Below are 22,086 nucleotides of genomic sequence, written 5' to 3'. Positions count from 1 at the left end.
GTGTGTTGTCCTGCCTACCTGCTTAAACATTTTGTGTGTATATATGCGTATGTGTGTGTGTGTGTGTGTGTGTGTGTGTCTGTGTGTGTGACCTGTCCTCCAGAGGAGATGATGAGCTTATTATGGAGAGACACGGAACAGAGATTAAAGCGCAGATGAGAACAGGCGGAGGGATGGAGGGATGGAGGAGGGAGAAATGGGAAAATGATGGAGAGACAGAAGGAGGATGTTGAAAGAGAAACAAAGAGGGTCAGACGAGATGGAGGGGTGAAGAGAGATGGATTGTGTCAGGGTCAAGAGAAGAGGTGGTGTGGGAGGAGTAGAGTATTTTCACAGCACAACATCAGTCTGGAAGTTGGCCATTTTTAACTCAATGAACAAAAACTTTGCAACCAAACCAAACTTTTAATTGTATCTTGATTTTTTGTTGCTCAAAATGATCAATTATTAACGTGTCTATAGGCGGTGCCTGAGCTGGTACTTATTTGAAAAAAGAAATAAAAGGACAAATCAGACACCAGAATTGGACTGAATACCAATGTAAAGGAACTTTTGGGTTCCAGCACCCATGCCTTCTTATGTGTGGCTCGGTTGAGAAACAGTGGCTCTCACGCATACAGTGACAAATACATGTCACCCCTGGAGTTTAAGCCCATGTTGTGTATTAAGATGTTTCAGCTTAATGCTGGTGTTTCCACCCTTACTTGAAATGATCATTTTACAGACCTAACAGGTGGCACTGTTGTCGTCTCTCTTTGTGAAATGAAGCAACACTTTGGACCGTTTCTTCCTCCCCACCATGAGCCATTGTTGCAAGTTTCCAGCAGCTTAGACGCATGACTTTGATGGCATTTTTCTGCAATGTGCAACTGTCATCAGTAAAAGTAATTAATAATCTCAGATGCATAAGATTCCATAGGATGGGACAATTTATAACCAGCTCTGAATCAGATCTTCACCCCCTATTGATCTTAGTTTTTTATCTTGTGTCTTTTCCTGCTGACTCAGTTCTTCTGTACAAGTTTTAGCAGCTTCGACATGTTTTCCTGAACTTTCCATGGTTTAGACATCCTAAACACTGCTGAAATTGAACAACCAGTTTGTAATCTATTCTAATCCAATCCACTTTACATCCCACTTGTTTCATAATGGTCAGGTCACTGTCTAAACTGTGACGTAGGTGCAGACACTCCATACAGGAGAGAGGGAAGAAGGAAGAAGGAAATCATGATATAAAGTAGGAGGGTGGAAGACAGAGAATGAGTAAAGAAGTCAGCTGTGGCTGCTGTTTTGGAAGGAGACATACTGTGTGTGTGTGTGTGTGTGTGTGTGTGTGTGTGTGTGTGTGTGTGTGTGTGTGTGTGTGTGTGTGTGTGTGTGTGTGCGCGCACGTGCGTGTGTGTGCAGGCGTGCTAACTGACAATGAAAAAGTGCACGGGAGAGATAGAGATAATAGAGCATAGAACTGCAGAGAGACAAAAAATAGCACCACGCTGAGTCTTTTTTTTTTTTTTTTTTTTTACAAAATGTGCTTTATTTTTCCTCCCCTCTTTTTCTCTGGAAGTACCAGCTGAGAGTTTTGAAGGTTTGATGTGGGAGGTGGCAAGGTGGGGGTGCACAGAGAGACAGAGAGGGAGGGAGGGAGGGAGGGAAAAAGGAGGGGAGAAGTAAATGTGCTGCCTCTCCCTTTCTCCCTCTCCTCTCTTTTCCCTCAGTGTCTCACTTCTCACGTCGCTTCGTTCGTTGGATTTTTCCGTGAGCTGGAGAAGAGGGAGGGAAGAAAAGGAAAAAGAAGGGAAAAAGAAAGAATAAAATGAGGAGACTGGGTGAGGTGTTGGTGGGACTGAGCAATTAAGTGCTGCATTGTGAGGAGAGAGGAAGAAATTGGAGGTGAAGAAGACCGAGGAGAGGAAGAAGAGAGAAGGGGGAGGAGGAAGAGGAGGGATTTTTGGGAAAGCGAGACTGTGCTGGGAAGACAAGAGAGGAGAGGGAGACGAGAAACAAGTGAGTGCAGAGTGGCGAAAGTTACCAGGATTCCCAAAAAGACAAGAAAAGGAAGTGGGAGACGAAGAGAAAGTGAGAAAGACGAAAAAAAGGGAAATAAGTGAGACAAGAAAAAGGAGCAAAAAAGAGGCAAATCTTCAGCTGACACTTGAACCTCGGTCAGCCATCCGTCATCCAGGATGGACAAAGTGGAGCGAGTGATGAAGATGGTGAAGAGGATGTCGCCGAGGAAGAAGAGGAGAGAAGGAGGAGGAGGGAGAGGTGTAGGACCTGGAGAGCTGGAGAGCCCGGACACCCTGTGTGACGAACTGTGCCGCTTCAGCCTCTGCATCGGTGGTGAGAGGGCGCACCGCCACGTGCGTGTGTGTGTGTGAGAGAGAGAGAGAGAGACAGAAGTTGGCTGTTTGTTCCTTACTGATATTATTGCAGTGGATGTGTGTGTTCTTCTGACTGTAAATCAGTTTACGTTTATTGATATTTGACAAGAAGGTGTGTGTGTGTGTGTTTCATAAAGTATATTTATGTGCTTCTGTCGCTCTTTGGGCTGGTTTGGTTGAATCGGACTTAATAATCCTGCAACACTGTTTAGTTGGCTCTGCAGACAGCAATGTGTGTGTGTGTGTGTGTGTGTGTGTCCTCCAGAATAGGGGGCGTGTTTATTTGTGAGCACAAAAACAAAGAAAATGCACTTTTGAGCAGCCTGTTGTCATTCCGAAGTCGTCAAACACCGCCGCTCCGACAGTGCTTTTGGCTTAAGATCCAGACGCCAAAAGCCTTGAGAACGTGGCCGCACGGAACCTGAAAAAACCACGATGCACAGCTGGATGACATCAGGTCACCACTGCTGGTAACGGCATAATATAGGGAGCAAGCATGTCCCTATCGGACAGACAGGAGGGGCGGTGGATGTGTCCAACAAACCGCAGACGTTCATTTGGGAGTCTGGTGCTTCCTGTCTGAATGTGATACCGTGCACCCTTTTGCCTAATCCTAACCATCCATGCCGGCATGTGCTTTTGTTGACGTTCTTAGTTGCCATGTGCTTTTGTTGCCTAAACCTAACCATGTGCAGGGCCATCCCATCATGTGCTTGTGATGACATCACAGTTGCGGCATCTCATACTTTTCTGTTTGTTATATGTCTGTCTCATAACTCGGCTGATTTGCACAGGAATGATGCACTCATGATGCGCTTCATCCTCTGAGTCTTTTTACTGTTGAGTTTTCTAGCGTTGACCCTTTTTATTTGTTTGTTTTTATCTGTCGTTTTAAACTTCTTTTTATTGTCTTGTTGTATTATTTGTTTTACTGTGAGCTGCTTGGCCCTTCACTTTATTTAGGGATCCAACATCAACAGCAGACACAGAAAAATAACTAGAGTGTAATATGTTAATGAAGTCCACTGCAAAGCAGCAATGTGTGACCACTTCAGACGAGAGTGTGTTGCTGTTTGAAGTATGTGTTCGATATAACTGCCTTTATATTCCTTATTGGTGCTGGTTTTATCAGACGGTCATTTGGTCGATGATCCATGCATTTTGCAGCTGACCCCCTAAAGTCAGAGTGACTTTCCAGAAAAAAAAGACAGTGCTGGTAGATGACCAAGTGTAGCCATGACCAGCCTGATGTATCTCACTGCAGGAAAGATAGTGTTTACATTAAAATATGCACAACCAAATGCAACTCCTCTGCATCAGCAGTGACTTTATAGGGGAAAAAGCCTGATCCTGGCCAGATTCACCGTCACCATTTCTCATTGATGTACTCCACTATCCACCCAGATGAACTAAGATGTGCTCATATTGAATTTCACTTCCAAATTATAAGTAGTTTTCCTAAAATCAGGGCTCTGTTTGTGATTCCTGCCTTGTTGGATTTTAATCTTGTGATGCACAACTTCTCTATGTGATGAAACCTTTTATTATCACGTCTCATGCCAAAAGTGGTCGTGGTTAAAGGGATAGTTCACCGAAAAATGAAAATTCAGTCATTATCTACTCACCCTCATTGAAAAGTGGGGTTAAGTTTTATAGTCCACAAAACACTGCCAGAAGTGAATGAATGACCAGGATTCAAATGTAAAAATACATAAATAGTAAAACCACAAAATGTCTCCATTCTGCTTTTCCAAAGTAATCCAAAGCCCTGACATGCCAAATAGTTTTGAAAAACGTCACAGCCGCCATATTTTAGCCTTATTGTAGCCTGTAGGGTGTAGCTCTTAGTGTGGGAGCCGCATGTACGTATGTGCGCTCACAGAGTTGCAGAAGCCTCCTCCACACACAGAAAGAGATGTGTGGAGTTTTCAGCAAGCAAAAACTCCCTTTGACGCAAAAGAACTTGGCATTTTGGGGCTTTAGGACACTTCAGAAGTGCAGTATGGAGACATTTTGTGGTTATATTTTATTTTTTTTAAACGTTTGAATCCCGGTCACCATTTGCTTCAGTTGTTTGGGAGATGAGTTCAGCTCTTGTTCCCATAAACCTCCGGCAGTGTTTTGTGGACTATAAAACTTAGGCTGACTTTCCATCAGCATTAGGGTGAGTATATAATGACTGAATTTTCATTATTTTGTGAACTGTCCCTTTAAGAAATATTTCTCTTCTGGTAGGACACTTTTTGTAGTGTGTCTGTGACCTCTGCACCACATATTGCACTTTACGCTTGTTTCTTCAGTGGTAATGTTGGCTTGAAATGTAACTGCTAATGCAGAAGTCTTACGTATGTAATTCATAGGAGGCTGGAGGGAACTGGCACTGCCGAGATGTCAAACACATTCGCTCCTGCAGGGACTGAAAAGTTTGGCTCTCAGTTTTCCCTGTGACACTGTTTTGTTGTCTGTTTGCCAGTGTTTGCTGCATTGCTGTTCAGTTGGCTTAATTAGTTAGCGCTAGCATTTAATTAGCTCTGAGCTGGTTAGTGTTGCTGCCACAGTTTGTTAGGTACCTCATGTTCTTCAAAGACTTTGGAAAGTGTTTCACAGCGAGTTCAGATATTTTTTGTGAGGTTTATTTTTTAACTTGCTTTGATCGTACACAAACAGCTCAGCGAAGAGAGCGAGAGGGCGAGTGTGATAGAGATCGTAAAGAGAAAGGGCGTATACAGCAGCCAGTGTACATGTGCGAGAGAGGGAAGTGTGCCTGCTTCCCCCTCCCCCTCCCATATATGCTTTCATCAAACAATCTTTCTAATCACTCAGCAGAAACTGCGGCAGCCGGGCTTCAAACGGCATCAAACAACCATCAGAGAACCAAACATTTACTGCAGGCGGGGAAAGGTCACTTTGAAAACAAAGGGAACATGAGTATATCAAGGCGAACATCCACATATCCTCCTCTGCTGCTGCACAAAAGGTGTTTTTTATTCTCACGTGAACAAATGCCACTTGCTGGATGCTTTTATCTGACGCGTCTTACAGCAACAGGACATCAAACATGTTTACCTTGTTTTAAAGCTGGGGTAGGTAGGAATCTGGAAAAGCAGAAAAAACAAAAAAAACACAATCTTATCTCTCTCTGTCCTGAGACTCTAACACCAGACGACCATGGGCACATGCAGGCTAGGCTTGGGTGGTGATTTAGGACATTTCAAGGACTATAGAATGTCTGTAGGAATTAGGACATTTCTATGATCGTATTTTATAGCAATTTAGGACGATTCTAGGATTTTAGTAGAGTTCAAGGATTTTAACGCATTTCGAGGATTTTATGACATTTCTAGGATTATAGGATAGGATTTAAGAACATTTTATGATTTTAGCACATGTCTAGGGTTTTAGGCTATTTCTAGGATTTTAGGACATTTCTGGGATTTCGGAACATTTATAGGGTTTTAGCACATATCATGAGTTTTAGGACATTTCAAGGACTGTAGGAGGTGTCAAGGATTTTGGGGCATTTCAAGCTTTTAGGACGTTTCTTTGATATAAGGACATCGCTGGGATTTTAGGCTGGTACTAGGATTCTAGGACGTTTGTAGGAGTTTTGGACATTTCTATTTTTTTTGGACATGTCTTAGTTTTTAGGATTTTTTGTAAACAAGCTCTGTTTTGTTGCAGTTTAATGCACTCTGGCACCACGTTTATACTAAAAGTACAAAAACATTTCCCTGTGCGAATCGCTTCATTTTTATCCTGAATTAGAAGATGATAGGCTGGCACTCTATGGGGGGCTAGATTTTGCCGATGGGCCATAAGGTGAGTATCACTGCTCCACCTGTATCTAGTATCTCATCCTTAATGCTGGATATAATATTGGCGATTATAGCTGCAGCCTGGGGAAGAGAAGAGAAGAAAATCAGGTCAACCTGTTTTAATAAGCAGCAAGCTACTTTTTACTGTCTTCCTAAAATCGACTTCTAACTGCTTCAGTTGGACCAGTCTTAACCAGCAATTTAAAGTCCCTCATTCCCACCGGTCTTCTGTGAAATGTATTCAGTTTTCTTCAGTCCTCATTCCACTTGTGTAGTCTTTATTCCAAAACAATGTGCAGCTGTTAACCTCCGATGTAAGGCTGGGAGAATGTAGAGCTGCGAAACAGGAGTCAGAGCCACAGCAGCGAGGCCGCGATGACGTGAAAAACGAGCGCTCCTCTTCCATTGCTCCTCTCGCAGAGAATTTCATGGGTCACCAAGTTGGCCATGAAAGTTATTCTCTGCTCAGACATGATTGAAGTGTTTTATCTCCCTCATTTCCTGGCTTATAGTGCCACTGAAGTGCCTGCCCTCCTATGGGAGCACAGATTGTGCCTTAACTACACACCACAGTCACCAATCTAAGACCACCGTGTAGAGGTGAGAAAGCTCCCTCATTAGCTGGCACAATACATCAGACAATCTGCAGTGTAAAAATATCGGCCAACCTTTCTGAGTGCTATTAATCAAATATTCACACTTTTCATAGCACAATTCAGTGTTCCTTGTTAACTGCAGGTCTTATGGCGCTATTACCAACTAAGTGCAATAACTGACGGATATGATTGGCACAACCTACTGTAATCTGTGAGGAGAGTAGCATGGGGCACTTTTTTCTATTGTCTGTGTAAGTGTTGAATGTGCGTTAGGCAAAGAATTACTGCCAAGAGTGAAATACGGGAAGAATTGCGAGTTGCCTGAAAATATGAACCAGCCCAGGCTGCACAATTGAAAATGTCTCAATTTCTCCTGCCAAAATGGCTCTGTGACACAAATGAACAGCAATAAAACTACCTACTAACATCATGTGCTAAATTTGAGCGAGCATTGTGGATGTGCCCTGCAGTAAAAATTGAAATGCACCCAAGGCATATTGCTTGAAAGCCAGGGAGAGACGCAGGTAGAAAGGGAGCTGAACATGCAATCGGAGGCAAATAACCACAATAAGTCAGTCTGTATGCTGACATATGCACGAAAAACACTGTGATCCGTGCAGGAGCATGACTTAACTACCTGCAAATGTTACAGTCCCTTCACCATCATTTTAAATTTGAGGAAAACTTTTAATGTGTTTCTGAAGTTAAAGTTAGATGGAGTTGATCTGCAGAAGCAGTCTAAATTAGAATTTCATGGTGTGATGATGGACTATGAGCTTTCTTAATGATAATTTAGATTTCAATATACCAAATCACATTGTCATGGTGATTTGGTATATAGTAGTCCAAAGGTATTGACTTATTTAACAAAACATAAAAAGTGTGGATTATTTCAAATCATCATCATCATCACTTATTTTGGCAGTTATTGTGTTTGGAGATAAGGGGCAACATATTTTCTGCTAAACTGCTTAAGACTGCCTTTTTTCATATTCACAACTGCATTCTTTTTTTATCGACAAATTGAAGGAACTGACAAGGTAACACTTCAATAATATTGTGTATTATATTATTTAGGATCACAGATAAATTGATTGACTGGTGCATCATAGAGAGAGAAGCAAAAAAGAATATAAACAAAGTGGATTTACTTGAAAAAAAAAAAACAAAATTTCAAAAATGGATGCTTTAGTATTTGTAGTGCCAATATTTATTTATTTATTTACTTACTGGTATTATGTATTTAATTTTATTGAATTTTATTTTAATTAAAGGGACCATGTACAGTTTAAAACATAAATGTTACCACCTGATGCACCGTACCGGATCATAGCTTAGAGTTACTTTGTATCTGCAGTCCCTCGGCAGGTCAGAACGAAGACTCAGCACAGTGACATGTTAATATAAAGGGAAAAAAAGGAAAGAAACACAAGACACTGGACACAAAAGCACACGATATAAAGAGATACAAAGACGAAGACACAAGACAGACAATACAACGTAAAAGTACACAAATAAAGCACATCACTTACAAAGCATAGAGTAAAAAACTACACACATGAGGTGAGAAAAAAATTTCAAAACTGAGTATACATGTACATCAAAGTAGATTTTTTTCAGTATTTTTATTGAGTTAATGAACAAACCTAATGAAATGAAACAGTGCTTCTTTTTACCAGCCGTACATTTTACCGCAGTTATAACTTGATTGTGATATTTTAGAAGGATCAGGTGTGTGTTTGTGAGTGACTGCGGGTGTCAGCCATCCCCGAAGCTACTGATACTGTCAAACCCTGCCAGGTTCGGTCTGTGCATGTGTGTTCTGGAGCCTAAATATACCCCAAAGCTGCTGAGCCTCTGCATTATTTCCATGAGAGCCAATTTTCATCTCAAATCTGCATCTTATAATTACGCCTCACGCATTGAAATGATCAGGCCCACAGTGAAACTCCAGCTGAACTACTGCAGCAGCTGACAGATAATGCAAACAAGATGCGCGATGGAGGTGGGAAATTACCATCAGCCCGAAGCAAAACACTGCTCCAACAGTCAAAGCTTCACCTTCACTGGAGCCGGAGATAAACAAACAGTACATGTCAGAGTTCAGGCATGTTACAGAAAGGCATCGAACTGGCACCCTGTGACCTTTTCACTTAACCTCTGAGATATCCTGCAGCATATTAAAAACTACAGACAGTGTGAACAGGAACAGACAGACGTTCCCAGCGCCCAAAGTTGCTTTTTCCTGCAATCCACAAAGTTCCACAAGCAGATACTTTTTTCCCTCGAGTCAACATTGATCAAATATCACCAAGTGACAGTTTGACTTTTGACCTATCGCTGAGTCTTGTCTTCTTAGCTCATTCGGACAAACAGTCGGCTGTCAGTGTCAAAGACATATCCAAAGATGCTGTACAGAAATTTTGGGGACAGAAGCTCCTTATTTCTTCACCGTGTCTTCACTATGCCGTGGTGTTAGCGTTAGCCAGCCTTTGCTTTTTTTGTAACGCTACAGCGAAGTTAATGTCAATGGTTTTCAGTTGGGTGGGCTTTAAATACAAACTTTTTCTACAGTTAACGCTGATTTCCAGCTGTCAATTAACAAAAATACTAAGACTAAGTTGAACAGATGACATGATGAGCTAATGTTACAAAGCTGAAGTTGGCCAGATTGAACAGATTGATGAAAGTACGATATTTGCACAAAACATCACGTGATATCATAGAGTGCATTGAGTAATTTTACGTGTATCACTATTGTTATATGATATGCTACCGTTACCATTATTGCTGTGCTTCTCTCCCCCTCTCTCTTTCTCTCTCTCTCTTTCTCTTTCCTTTTTGTCATCACTGTAATTTAATTTTTATTTACCACATTTATTGCACATCTGTGCGTCCTGGAAGAGGGATCCCTCCTCAGTCGCTCTTCCTGAGGTTTCTACCTTTTTTTCCCTCCGTCACAAGGTTTTTTGGGGGAGTTTTTCCTTTGCCGATGTGAGGGTCTAAGGGCAGAGGGATGTCATACGCTGTAAAGCAAACTGTGTTTTGTGATAATGGGCTTTATAAAAAAGGTAAAATTGAAATTGGTTGACAAAGAAAACTAAACAAGCGATGACAGTTGTGCTGTGCACCACATCGCACTTATTTTGGGGCCCCTGATGTGCAAACACTGTTCTTAGTGTTAACCCTCACAATGCTTTTTTTTTTAATTCAAGCAAATTGTCCGTGTCATTTCACTCAAATAAACTTAAAACGAAGAGATGGCAAGAAAGAAAATTACTGTAAACCAAGAAACTATTTCCTAGTTTGGAGGATTCATTTAAATGCACAGTATGTTTACAACAGCATCTCAGATAATTTAGCTTAATTAGCAGAAAGTTGGAAACAAACACAATGCTGGATTGGTAACACATGATTTGATATGACTTCTTGTACAATTGTTTTATCTCATCTCTCAACATCAAGAAAACCCCTACTGTTAATAAACATCTGCTCTCATTATTTTGCGCATTCATTTATTACACCACATAGATCACAAAAACAAATTCATCCAGTTGTCAGAGACTCCACACTGCAGTGTAGTTTTATTCTCTTCACTGACAAGTAACATCTTTTCTTTTGAAGGACGTGTGGCGAAGTAGCGTTTGATTGCAGCACTCTAATACAGTACTTAGCAGAGATACTGCCTTACAACTGATATTGGAAAAAAAAAGTTCTGCCCAAAAACTGAGGCAGTCGTTAACCCTCGAATTACCTGGATTGACATCTGTTTTCTTGTGCTGTATTCTGAGGCATTTTACATCCATTTAAACCTTTGAAACTTGAGCAAATTGGTTGGATTTTTTCAGAAAAACATGACTTGAAAGGCAACGAGCAACTTGACAAGAGTTCACACACAAATTGCAAGAAATAAGGAAAAGCTGGCAAGTAAATGACATGAAAATTCGTTTTGAAAAAGAGAGAGAGGTAGAAATTATTAGATAAATTAAATAAAATTGGGGAAAATGTACAGGAAACTAAAATGATTTTAAGAACAATAAAAAATAAATAAAAACCATATTATCTTTCATTTCTTTTCTTTTGTGTTTTTGCTGACTTTCAGTTAACTTTCTTGTAACTCTTGTAACTTCCTCCTGTGTTTTTTAAAGAAATCAAGTGAATTTCCTCTGGTTTCGAAGGGTTAAACTCTTCTTGTCAGTGCTCCTCAGTACTGATTAACCAACAAGAATTGTGGCTAATGCTAGGTCAGGAGGGTTTTAGAGAAACCTGACTTCAATGCATTTAAAATGAACCCACCTTATTAGCGCTGAGGTTAAATGTTTCCTCTCATGGCTTACACAAATCATCAAACTATTATTTCTTCCAAAATAATCTGTTTGTGGCGGTAAAAAGGTGTCTCACTGTTTTTGTGTTTGGATAATGTTTTTGCATTTAAAAGTGTTTCTTTGAAAAAAAAATCTGAAGGCTAGACTTGTACAAACACCTCTCAAAAACAGCAGAAGCCACCAAACAACAACAATGGGAAATTATTATTAGCCACAAGACAAACGCCTGCGAAGGTTTGGTTTTGGCTGGTGTGTTTATCGTTACTAACAGCCACATTGGCAGCAAACAACGTCCATTTGGGAGTCCATTCTCACTCCAACCATTCAACATTTGTTAGAAAATAATGAACCTGGCAGGTGAGTTTGGTGATGAATTTGCTCTTACTGCTACCGTGGACAAAAGAAATTAGTTCCCTGGCTTGTTGACAACAAACTGAAGTGGGTGAAAGACCAGTTAACTGGAGAAATGTGTGGATGCACACCAAAAGCACAGCAGATGGAGAGAAGCCTGTTGAAAGCTGCACACAAAAGCTGAAGAGGCTGAACAACATCCACAACAAGCTAAATGTCTGCATCCGCATCAAAAGCACAGCGGAGGAGCGATAATTAAATATGCCTTTAAAAAAACATAATAGAGAGGGGAAGGCATCAAACAGGGCAGGTAATGAAATGTGACATTAGAAACCTGCTGCAATTGGGTAAATAAATAACATCATGCTGATGGCCGCCACAGCACGCTGCCTGAGGTCAACACAAACAGCAATACCTACTTGTCCGTGCAGGACTCTGACCCACAGAATATGTATCAGATCAAAATATTTACTTAAACTTCTTGGACCCTAGTAAAACCATCTAAAGCGCATGGTGCAAGTGTATTTAGTGTATGTCCAACTTCAGTTTTGCTAGTTAAATGGCGTATATTTGTTGTATTTAGTCCTTTAATTAAGTTTTTTAAAGGAGCTATTTGCAAATTCCAGCCAGTAGTTACACTTGTCATTAGTAACACTAAAGATATGTTTTGGTAAATAGCCAGTGTTAGACAGCAGAAAGGATACAGAGAGAGAGTATAGAAAATCCACTGCAGAGCAGTAATATGTGAAGACTCGGGATGAGAAAGTGTTGAAAATACAGACGCTCCTCTTTCTGTTAAACTCATTGTAGCACCACACACTAATACTGTCAAATACAGTTTGGTGTACCCCGGTTTAATGTCGGGGTAAAGGAATGTAAAAATAGATACCACCCAAGCCTAATAGACAGTCAAGTGCATGTTATGCCATTCTGATGTTAGTTAATCCACAGTTTGTCTAAAATCTATTCAAACTGCTTGCTTTTACTGCTACAGTCTTTTTGTCTGCTATGATCTGTAACGAATGGCAGCTGAATTTTTATTGTTTTGTTTTTAGAGAGCATAGCCATATTGAAGGCAATTGGAAAACTTTGGAAGTCAGGTAAAAGTTTTGTTTCATTCTCTGCCCCCGCATGCTCTTGAATAGCAGGGTTTTAATTTCAGAGGCACTTTCCATTCACCGTAGGAAGAAAGACTGATACCTGATGGTGATTGCTCAATTTTTAGAAACCCACAGCTGAGAGGAATAAAAAAGCTTCATATTTCTTCCTTTCAATGAGAATCAGCTCTGTGACACTGAAACCACTCAGTCAGTATTCAGACGAGGACTTTTTCATAATGCATGAGTGTCTTTTTACTGCATGAATGCATAAGTGCAAATAATACATGATACACATAAAAACCAGCATGTGGTGCAGTTGACGCCTGAACATAAAAGGAAGGAAGTCGTAAGAGAAAGTGGAAAAAAATACAGTGATGTGGTGTTTCAAAACAGGAGGAAACTTCTGGAATAACGTCCTCAGGGGAGATTGTTTCATACATTTATCCTCCATCTAACACTGGTGCTTGAACAGACATGAATCTGTGCATAGACATCAGTATTTTCACCAGGAATGATGTACAGCAGTGATACTCAGCTTAAGGCCCGTGGTGTTTTTGGACTTTTAGTAAACAAAAGGTGCCAGAGTGCACCAAACAGCATCTAATTACCCAAAATCTGAGAACATCCTGAAATCATAAGAATGCCCTAAAATCCAGGAAATGTCCTAAAATGCTAAAAAAAAAATTCATCAGCCCTAGAAATGTCTGGAATTCCTAGAAATTATCTTAGCAATGTCCTAAAATCCTAAAAGCATGTTTTGGGCTGCTGCGACTGGCCCCGAGCCTGTTGTCATTTTTGGCCTCAAGCAAAGCAAATTTAGTTTGATGTACAGCACAAACCTAATGTGACTTGTTAGCTGCCAGTTTTGCAATATGAAGTTTAAATTGGTCAATTTCAAACATATTAATTTAATTCAAGATATTTTGTCTTAGTTGTGCAGCATCACCTCTGCAGTTTACTGCAGAACTATGAAAATCTTCTACTTATCTGCCACTACTGTACTTTCTACAAAACTGTACTCGACAGGAGACATGCAGAACTGTGTCCAGAACGCTGCATATTTAATCTTAAAACATATTTTAGCGTATTTACTCTTAGGCACTATTTTTTGCAGCTGGAGTGACCCAGTTTTGCCTCGGGGATCAACAAAGCTCATCATATCTTCTTACTTATCTTATTGGCTACATCTGTAACAAGACTGATAGTGGAGTTATCATGTTCATCTTTTCAGAGAGAAAATAGCACAGTTGATAGAGCATAATCAGAGGGCTTACAGTGTGTAATGACAGCGGTTAGAAAGACACACTTGATTACTACTGATAGTAATTTAGCTTTCAATTGCATCATTTTATTTGATGTGGCCAATACCCTCCGGATAGTCATCACATAAAAACCCTTAAAATGATAACTTTACTCATCAGATAAACTATTAACTCATAAACTGTATTAATTTTGTTAGATCCTGGTAAAGATACTCAGTCTACAGAGTACATGTTCATATTAGAAACTTATGCAAGTCTTTTGGAACCTCTATTTCAAAGATAATTTGATGTACTGTTAGGTTTAGACAAAGAAACCATTTGGTCATGGCTGAGAAAAAATCGACTTTTGACTTTAAATACCTGTTTTTGATGGCACACCAAAGCTGAAAATGCAACAATGTCTTTCTTGAAAAAAACTGCTTATCATGGTAAAAACCTGGTAGAAAACACAGCAACGTCTTGGTAAAAGTAAACTGTTTTTTGTGGCAGTATCCTAACGGGAAACACAGTTATGTCTCAGCTAAAAAGAGGGTAGTTATACGCACATCATGTAAATGCAAGGCTGTCAAAAAGCAGCATACATGAGGAAAAAGGTAATGCTGCACAATTACTCCATGCCAAACAAGTTTATTCAAGATGCTTGGATTTTCTTTAGGTCAAAATTACAAACATTTTGACTTGACCACAATCTGAGCAGGACTGAAACATTGCCTGAAACATTTTTTGAATAGCACTATCGCTGGTGGAAATACAGCAACAGATCACAAAGACACATTTGGTGCCTAAAAGCCACCGAAAACACCAGCCCATTGTCAAATACTGCCGCTTTCGCAGTGCTTTTAGTGTAAGATCCCAACACCAAAAGCCACCTTTCACATCTGCTTTGTCAGCTAACGGACGGCATCAGCTGAGAATTCAGCCAGAGCCAACTGTTCGTGTTGTTATTTTACAGAATGCATCCAGACAGAACCTGTCAAGTCTGCATGATACGCCGCTGGATGGTGTCAGGTTGAGATGCTGCTTGTAACCACCTAATATAACGAGCACGACGGTCCATATAAGGCGGACGGATGGGGGTCAGTCCAGCAAAGCCCGAGCGTTCATGCAGGAGTGCGGCGTTTCCTTCCTGTATGAATGTGATGTTCTTTTTCTACACTTTATCATGTGCCATTGTTGCCTAATCTTTACTGTCTGTGCCAGCATGTGCTTTGTTGACGTTGTGGCGTTGGTTGCCATGTGCTTGTGCTATAACTACTTGCAGTGTAATCTCACCATGTGCTTAGGTTGACATCATGGAAGCAGCATTCTGGTACGACAACAGCAGAGGCAGAAGGATACCTTGAGCGTAAAGTCCACTGCAAAGCAGCAATATGTGACAACTTGGGATGAGAACGTGTTGAAAATGCACGTGCTGCTGGACTCGATTACCACAACAAACCACAGAGAAACTCTGATTACAGCACACACAGAGTCACTTCATTCTCTGCTCAGGACGCCATTACTTCACCATATCTGTAAATAGCAGATTGTGGTTTGTGGCTGTAGTAATGCTCTGAATGTCCCAGACAAAACCCTTAATCTACTGGCATGTTGTGACATCTTTAAATTTGGAGTCTCTTGTATCATCCACTCCAGGTTCCTACAGTAGTTTTTCAACCAAACTGACAGGAGTGATACATCATGTCTTGTGAATATGATGATAAACGTCTCAGTGGTTTTAAAATAGGAGAATCCTCCTGGTATTCAACCCTGAATATCAGATGTTACGGCTGCTGTGTCTGTCTGTGCGCTCATGAGACACATTTAGCGGCTAAATTTAGGTGTTAAATCCTCCTTTTCTTTTTGCTCTCTCATCTCTCCACCCCCGGTCCTCTTTCTATCTCACTCCTTTGGTCTCTCTCTCTCTCCCTCCTGTCTCTCTGCTTCTCATTTTGCTCTCCCCTCACCCTCTCTCCCTCATATACTTTGCCCTCAATCTCTCTCGCTCCCTCTCTCTGGGAGATACTACAGTCGTGTGTGGGTGGATGTTTCATTTCTTCTTCTCTCTTCCTCCAGTACCAGAACCTTCTAACCTGCTATCACTGACTGCAGCTCTGCATGTCATTTATCTGCTGCTTTGTTTTGTCTTCTTTCGCTTTTTGATGTGTGTGTGTGAAGCACATTTGCAGTGCAGTGTGTTTATTGCGAGTTGGGACTGATTGATGGAGCGCCTGTTTTATGGAAAACAAATCAAAAGCGCAGCATAGCATGCATCAACATAACAGTAAAAATTTACCTAAGCAATATCACACGAGAGGGTGTGATGCTGTACTGTATATCACCACGGCTGTAATTCTCTCGAAGGCATGAGGCCGCCTACGACCGAAGATAATCGTTAGGAGATGTTGTCATATTTAACACTCGCTGAATTATCATAGGCCCTGTGGAGTAATGGTGTACACTTTTTAATCTGCTCCTGTGGAGCTTGAATGTGTCACCATGTGTCCAGATGAATGTTAACTGTTGTGTCATATCATTTGTGCTTTATGTGTTTTTATGTTTTTATACTTGCTACAACACAAATGGCTCCCTGGGACTTAAAATACAATTGAATTGAAATGAATTGAATTGAATTGCATTGCAGTGCATTTTGTCACTTTTGGGGTACCTGTAGTTTACCTACTCTCGTTGCTGGTTGGTTGATTTGTGACATAAGCTAATTTGGAAACTGCAAGTGAGTCAGTATTATGGCACCAGTGTTCCAGATGAAATAAAGAAATTTTACAAATTGTAACATAAAATATGATTGTAATTTCTAGCATTTCATTAACACGATGTCGTCAGTCGTGTCTTTTGTACGTTAACCACTGTTTTAGCTGATATGTAGGTTTGTTCATGTGCAGGATACTTAAAGCAGAGCAAAGATGTCACTAATGACATCAGTTATCTGAAAGTTGCACACAGAGCTTATAAAGTTGCTCTTTTACTGGTGGTACTTGGTGAAGTTATTTTAAACTCTATCCACAAAGTAAGTGTTAGCAATTACGGGCTTCATTAGCTTCGATATATAATTTTTGGGCAATTTCAGGCAGATGAAATGGCCTTGTCAGTAGTGGTTAGTGCTTTGTGATTTATGCATGCTTTAATCAGTAAGTCCAGGTTTAGTCCTGTATACGCTCCCATATGTGAATAATGATGGTGAGGCCGTCTGTGAGGTGCAAAGGCAGGAATAGTGTGACATTGTTCTCAGCATAGAAAACCTTTTTGCATCATTTGCGTTTAAAGCGATCACATTCCAGGTGTAGACAATTGTTTGTTAAAATGTCATTTGTAATGTTTTTGGAAGGCACTGAGAAATGCTGTCACCCTGTCTGAGGTTGAGATTTGGGATTCAAATCAATGGGTATGCTGTTCCAGAAAACAATTGGCAGGTTTCCATTACAGATTTGTGCGAAACTTAAGCGATATTTTTGAAATGTCGATAAAACACAGTTGTGAGATGACTGCGTTTCCACTGAATGATACAAATTCTCCTCGCGCGATAACATTCAAAGAAGCATGGTGATGGATGTTCAAAACATTAGCAGGTTTATTTCTATTGCAGCCACCTCACTAGCAGTTATTATTTCCAATCGAAAGCGACGTAAGCATGTTATCTGAGCGATAATGGAAAGGCAAGCCCCTTATATGTGTGAGCTACGTATGAGGGAATTCTGGGGGGTTACAGTCTACAATTTTATAAAGGAATTGTAGGTCCAAAACCTCTGAGTGATCCACGTAATTTTTGAAGTTATGTGATGCAATAACACCTCTTGAAGCTCCTGCTGCATCATGAGGGAGCCAGTTCATACTGACAAGCTCATAGCCATAGCATCATGTGACCTAGAAAAGCATGAAAAAGTGTCTCCATGACAGTTTTTCAAAATATGGCTTTTACAGTCGCCTGAAATACCACCTCAAGTGAGCATACATTTTTTTGCAATAATTGGGGTTTTTTTCTAAATTGACATGTTTCCATTAGGTGTATTTTATATTCCCGATTTCAGTTTGTGCAATTTGGGGTTTAATGGATCCCTGCCTATTGAGAGACTGCATGTTTGCTGTTGGATGACTTGTTGCCTCAAAGTGTCTGACATTGCTGATACTTCACCCCAGAGAGATTTTCACCCGTAAACAATCGCAAAAGTTTATAAAAATCCACTTGAGTCAAAAAAATCTTCTCAGAAGTAGAGTTTTACCACTCCATTTGTCTTCTTTCCATTATAGCGGCTACAGTTATCTACCATCCTAACAGCAGCACATAGTCTGTCACAGGTTGAAAACTCATCTAAGCAAGACGTACCTCACATCTCCCTCTCCCCACTGATTCACACACTCTCGTCTCCTCCACTCAGTGTAACTGATCTTACAAAATCCAATCTACTTTTCTATTTTACTTCTTTTCTCTGCATTTTGGACTACGTCTCAATGTACGAATTGAAGCTCATTCCAGCTGTGCACTCAATTTAAGTCAGAGCCCAAACTGGGAGAGCGCTAGAAAAGTGTCTAAAATTGAACTGTGTCTTGTGTGAAATTTGCTCTGAGGTCCATTCTTACTTCCTGGGCTGTCTAGAGATTATAAGAGTGGTTTGCTGCAGCTTCATGTCATATTAGTTGTCCAGCTCAGCGTGATAATATTACAGCCGAACTCTTGACCCTGCAGCAACCCTTAATTTGCTGAGGATCAGCTGCATAGAAAGTTGTGTATTATATTTCTCTGCAAAGCTTGATCTCCATTATGTTTGATTAACCCTTTGAAACCTGGGGCAAACTCACTTTTCTTGTTGTGTATTCAGATGCCTTTCACAAGTATTTAAACATTTACACACTGAGCAAACTGGTGCAATTTATTTTAAAAACAGGAAATTTGCAAAATGTAAGAAATGTTCCACAAACTGCAAAACAAATCGATTTAGAAAATAATTTTTAGAAGGAAAAAGGCAAGGAAAAAATGATATTTCTAATTAACATAATTACATATTTAGAATGATTTGACAAAAAAATATTCTAATTTTTGAGCATTTTTGCAGGTAATTTCCTTGTTTGTTTGTTTTAACTCTTCGTTATTTATATACTAATTTGAAGGTAATTTTGATGTACTTTTTACTTATTTCTTGTTAATTTTTAAGTCAATTATTTTTTCGTTGCTCATTGCTTTCTCCTCATGTTTTTGAAGGAAATCAAGCCAGGTATGCCCAGGTTTCATAGGGTTAAGGATGTCGTTTCGGGACATACAGTATCTGAAGCAGTGATTTATAGTGTTCGGAGAATGGTGTCTCAGTCGTGTTTCTCACGAGTAAGGACAAAATTGAAATCAACTGCAGTAAAACAACACTTGAGGACAAGGTTTTAGTGCGAGTGCAGAGAGAAATGCTGACATCTATACAGTCCCCATCACTGCAGAAAATTCCAGAAGGGACATCACGAGGTGAAATGCTCAGTTTTGTAGCAGAGGAATGAATCAACTCTAAGCACCAGTGGAGGTAAATTGCAGGAGAGAGTGCATCCATCATGAGTCCGTCCGTCAGAGAGTCCATCATGCTTAGCCTGAGTTACAGACTGATGTGTTGGTGTCACAAATTTCTTATCTCACAGGAAAGCAGGTTGCAAGAACTCTGTCTTAAAAAAACTTCTTTTGAGTCTTTGTGAGTTTTGTTTACAAAGTCAGGATGTCTTGGATTTAGCCGTGCATATGTAAATGTGCAACAGAGATGGGGGTTGCTGGGAGAAGAATTTCAGCTGGGTTTATGTAGCCATAGGCAAAGTCATTTTTGAATTATTGTACTGCTGCAATGTTTGCACATGCATTCTCTCCATAGATAATACTGCACAGGTATAAAATGGCAATAACAAAAGTACTTAAAGCAGCAAGCGGCGGGGTTTGGGCAGATTGCAAGCATTTGAGTGCTCATTTTGTTTTTAAGTGAAAGTGAGGAAAACATTGGATGTGGCTCTCGACCTTCAGTGAAAATGTTTTGCCTGACTATACTTCTATTGAATTTTTATTTTCGTCAAGATCTTGAATGCATCCCATTTCTATTAATTTACACAAACAGGAAAAAGTTATTCTGAAAATGCAAAGATTCAGACCATCTGCAGGATTGTAAGAGCGTAACTTAAAGAAAAATGTATGAAAATGAAGCATTTCAGAATTTCAGAAAATCTACACTTTTTGTAGATTTATCGGCCCTGTCTTTTCTCTTTGCCTACTGCTATTTTATCTCTCTCCCTCAATTTGAGGCATCAAATCACATCTTGTATTTTTAGGATGGAGGTATAGTTTTGGTATGCTTTTTATGCATGACCCGTCCTCAATTTGAGGTGGTTGTGCTGCAGTTATAATCACCTGTGGGAAACACAGTGTGTTGTTTATAATTATTTGGATTAAACAAAGCTTTGATGCAAGTACTTTGCATCAATGATTTATTTTGAGGTAAAGTTATAGTCCTATATAGATTATAATACCTTTCATATTGATATAATAAGATACACAACCTATAAAATAATTTAAAAACAAATCAGAAAGTTTCTCTGCTACTTTGTTCAAAACAAGTTTCAGGATATGTCTTTGCCGCCAAACTGCGGCAGCTGCACTGAAAATGTCTCAACATGATGTTATATAATCAGCAGCACCAGTGGCTGTCCATAACTCTGCTGAATGTTGTTCAGTTACATCTCTCCTTTGATTAAACCCTTACCATAAACTCTTTGCTGTCTGGTGGAATGGCCACTTGTGTGGATGGGTGCTTGACGAGGCCGATACACACTGGAGGTTGAACGGTGATTGCTGGCAGCTCACGGGGAGAAAGAACAGCTATCTGCTTATAACAAGTCCGGCCAACTCAGCAGGCTCTGACAACAAAATTGGCAATTTGCTTCCCCTCTGAAACGTCTGGGTCAAGAGGTCGATTGGCTGGCAGACACCCATGATAGAATCAAGATAACCAAGCCATGCACCACTGCCCAGTGACTCCTGCGGGAAAGAGAATTAACAACCAGACCATCTTTGATCAATACCTGGGACCGTCATATCACTGAAAACATTTAGGAACTAGATCTGATGCCTATAATTCAAGCAAAGTGTTTTAATGGCACCTTTCACCAGAGAGCGCATTATTTGTTGTGCACAGTTTGGTAGATTGAAGATCTGCCATCTGCTTTCCTTAATAGAGTCTGACCTCTCTCATTTGATCTGTCAGCAAAATTGGCAATTTGCTTCTCGTCTGAACCATCTGACTGCAGAGGTCGATTCATTTCACCTTCTGTGCAGGAGCGGATGGAGCTGAGCCATGCACGTCTGGCTGTAGTGACTGAGAGGGGAAGTGCTGTTGCAGATTAGACCTGGAAGAACTGGAAATGTCTCAGTGGTTACTCAGTTTGGTGCTAAATGTAGCTCTGCAATACTCTAAAGCAGTGATACTCAACTTATGACCCGCGGGCCCAAAGCTGGCCACGGCAGGGTGCTGGGTGGCCGCTCAACCATTTTCTTATTCACAATAAAAATAAAATGTTATACCTTTATTTTATACTTTTATTTTTTCTTTATATTTACCTAAAACCTTAGAAATGTCCTAAAATCCTAGATATTTCTGAATGTCCTAGAAATTTCCCAGAATCAAAGAAACATGTATGGGGCTGTGACTGGCACCTGGCCTCCTATTATTTTGCAAAAGTGGCCCCCAAGCAAAGCAAGTTGTGTATTCATGCTGTAGAGGGATAGTTCATGTTTTAAACATTTAAATGACAAAACGGGTTGTTTGTGAGGGCGTTCCACAGAAACGAATGTTTTGATTTGGGTTTCACCGCTGATCAGACAAAATCTGCCCTTGTTTCAGTCTTGGCCAGTAATTGTGGACAGTTGGGAGATAGTTTTTGTGTTTTTTTGCCTCTAGTATTATTTTTAAAGTTCAGTCTCTCCTAAACAACTCCTGTTAAAGGGACAGTTGTTTTCCTCTCCTGTTTTTCTATTTATCAGTGTAAATTGTTTTGGTGTGAGTTTTAGAGTGTTGGAAATATCGTCCGAGAGATGTCTGACTTCGACCCAGTATAATGGAACTAGATGGCACTCAACTTGTGGTCCTACAAGCCTCCAAAAATACATTAAAAAACTCAACACAGCAACGTGTCTCTCCAGAAATCCCGACCCTGTAAATCAAGATAATCCACAGACCTTTTTGTGAGCAGTTTCATGTAGGAACTACTTTCTTTCTACCAAACTACATCCCGTTAATGTATCAC

At 40.2% G+C, this 22,086-nt stretch overlaps 1 protein-coding gene across 5 annotated transcripts in view; it reads left to right on the top strand.

Annotated features, from left to right (window-relative positions):
- The window catches only part of grip2b (glutamate receptor interacting protein 2b), a 343,140-nt gene that overhangs the window by 120,898 nt on the left and 200,156 nt on the right, over positions 1 to 22,086 (top strand). For 2 of the 5 annotated variants that reach the window (XM_088070105.1, XM_088070101.1), the window contains exon 1: positions 1,691 to 2,340. The exons of 2 other annotated variants lie outside the window; for them this stretch is intronic. In XM_088070105.1, the coding sequence (XP_087926231.1) occupies positions 2,184 to 2,340 (157 nt within the window). In that variant the 5' untranslated portion in view covers positions 1,691 to 2,183. Of the gene's footprint in view, positions 1 to 1,689; positions 2,341 to 22,086 lie in introns of those variants that run through there. One more of the 5 variants, XM_088070108.1, reaches the window with a different exon arrangement.

The sequence above is a fragment of the Plectropomus leopardus genome, chromosome 2, assembly GCF_026936395.1.
Source record: "Plectropomus leopardus strain MGB_pleo_1.0 chromosome 2, ASM2693639v1, whole genome shotgun sequence".
Classification (NCBI taxonomy): domain Eukaryota; kingdom Metazoa; phylum Chordata; class Actinopteri; order Perciformes; family Serranidae; genus Plectropomus; species Plectropomus leopardus.
Note: the sequence above shows the minus strand (reverse complement) of the source record. Positions and strands in the feature narration are given on the sequence as shown.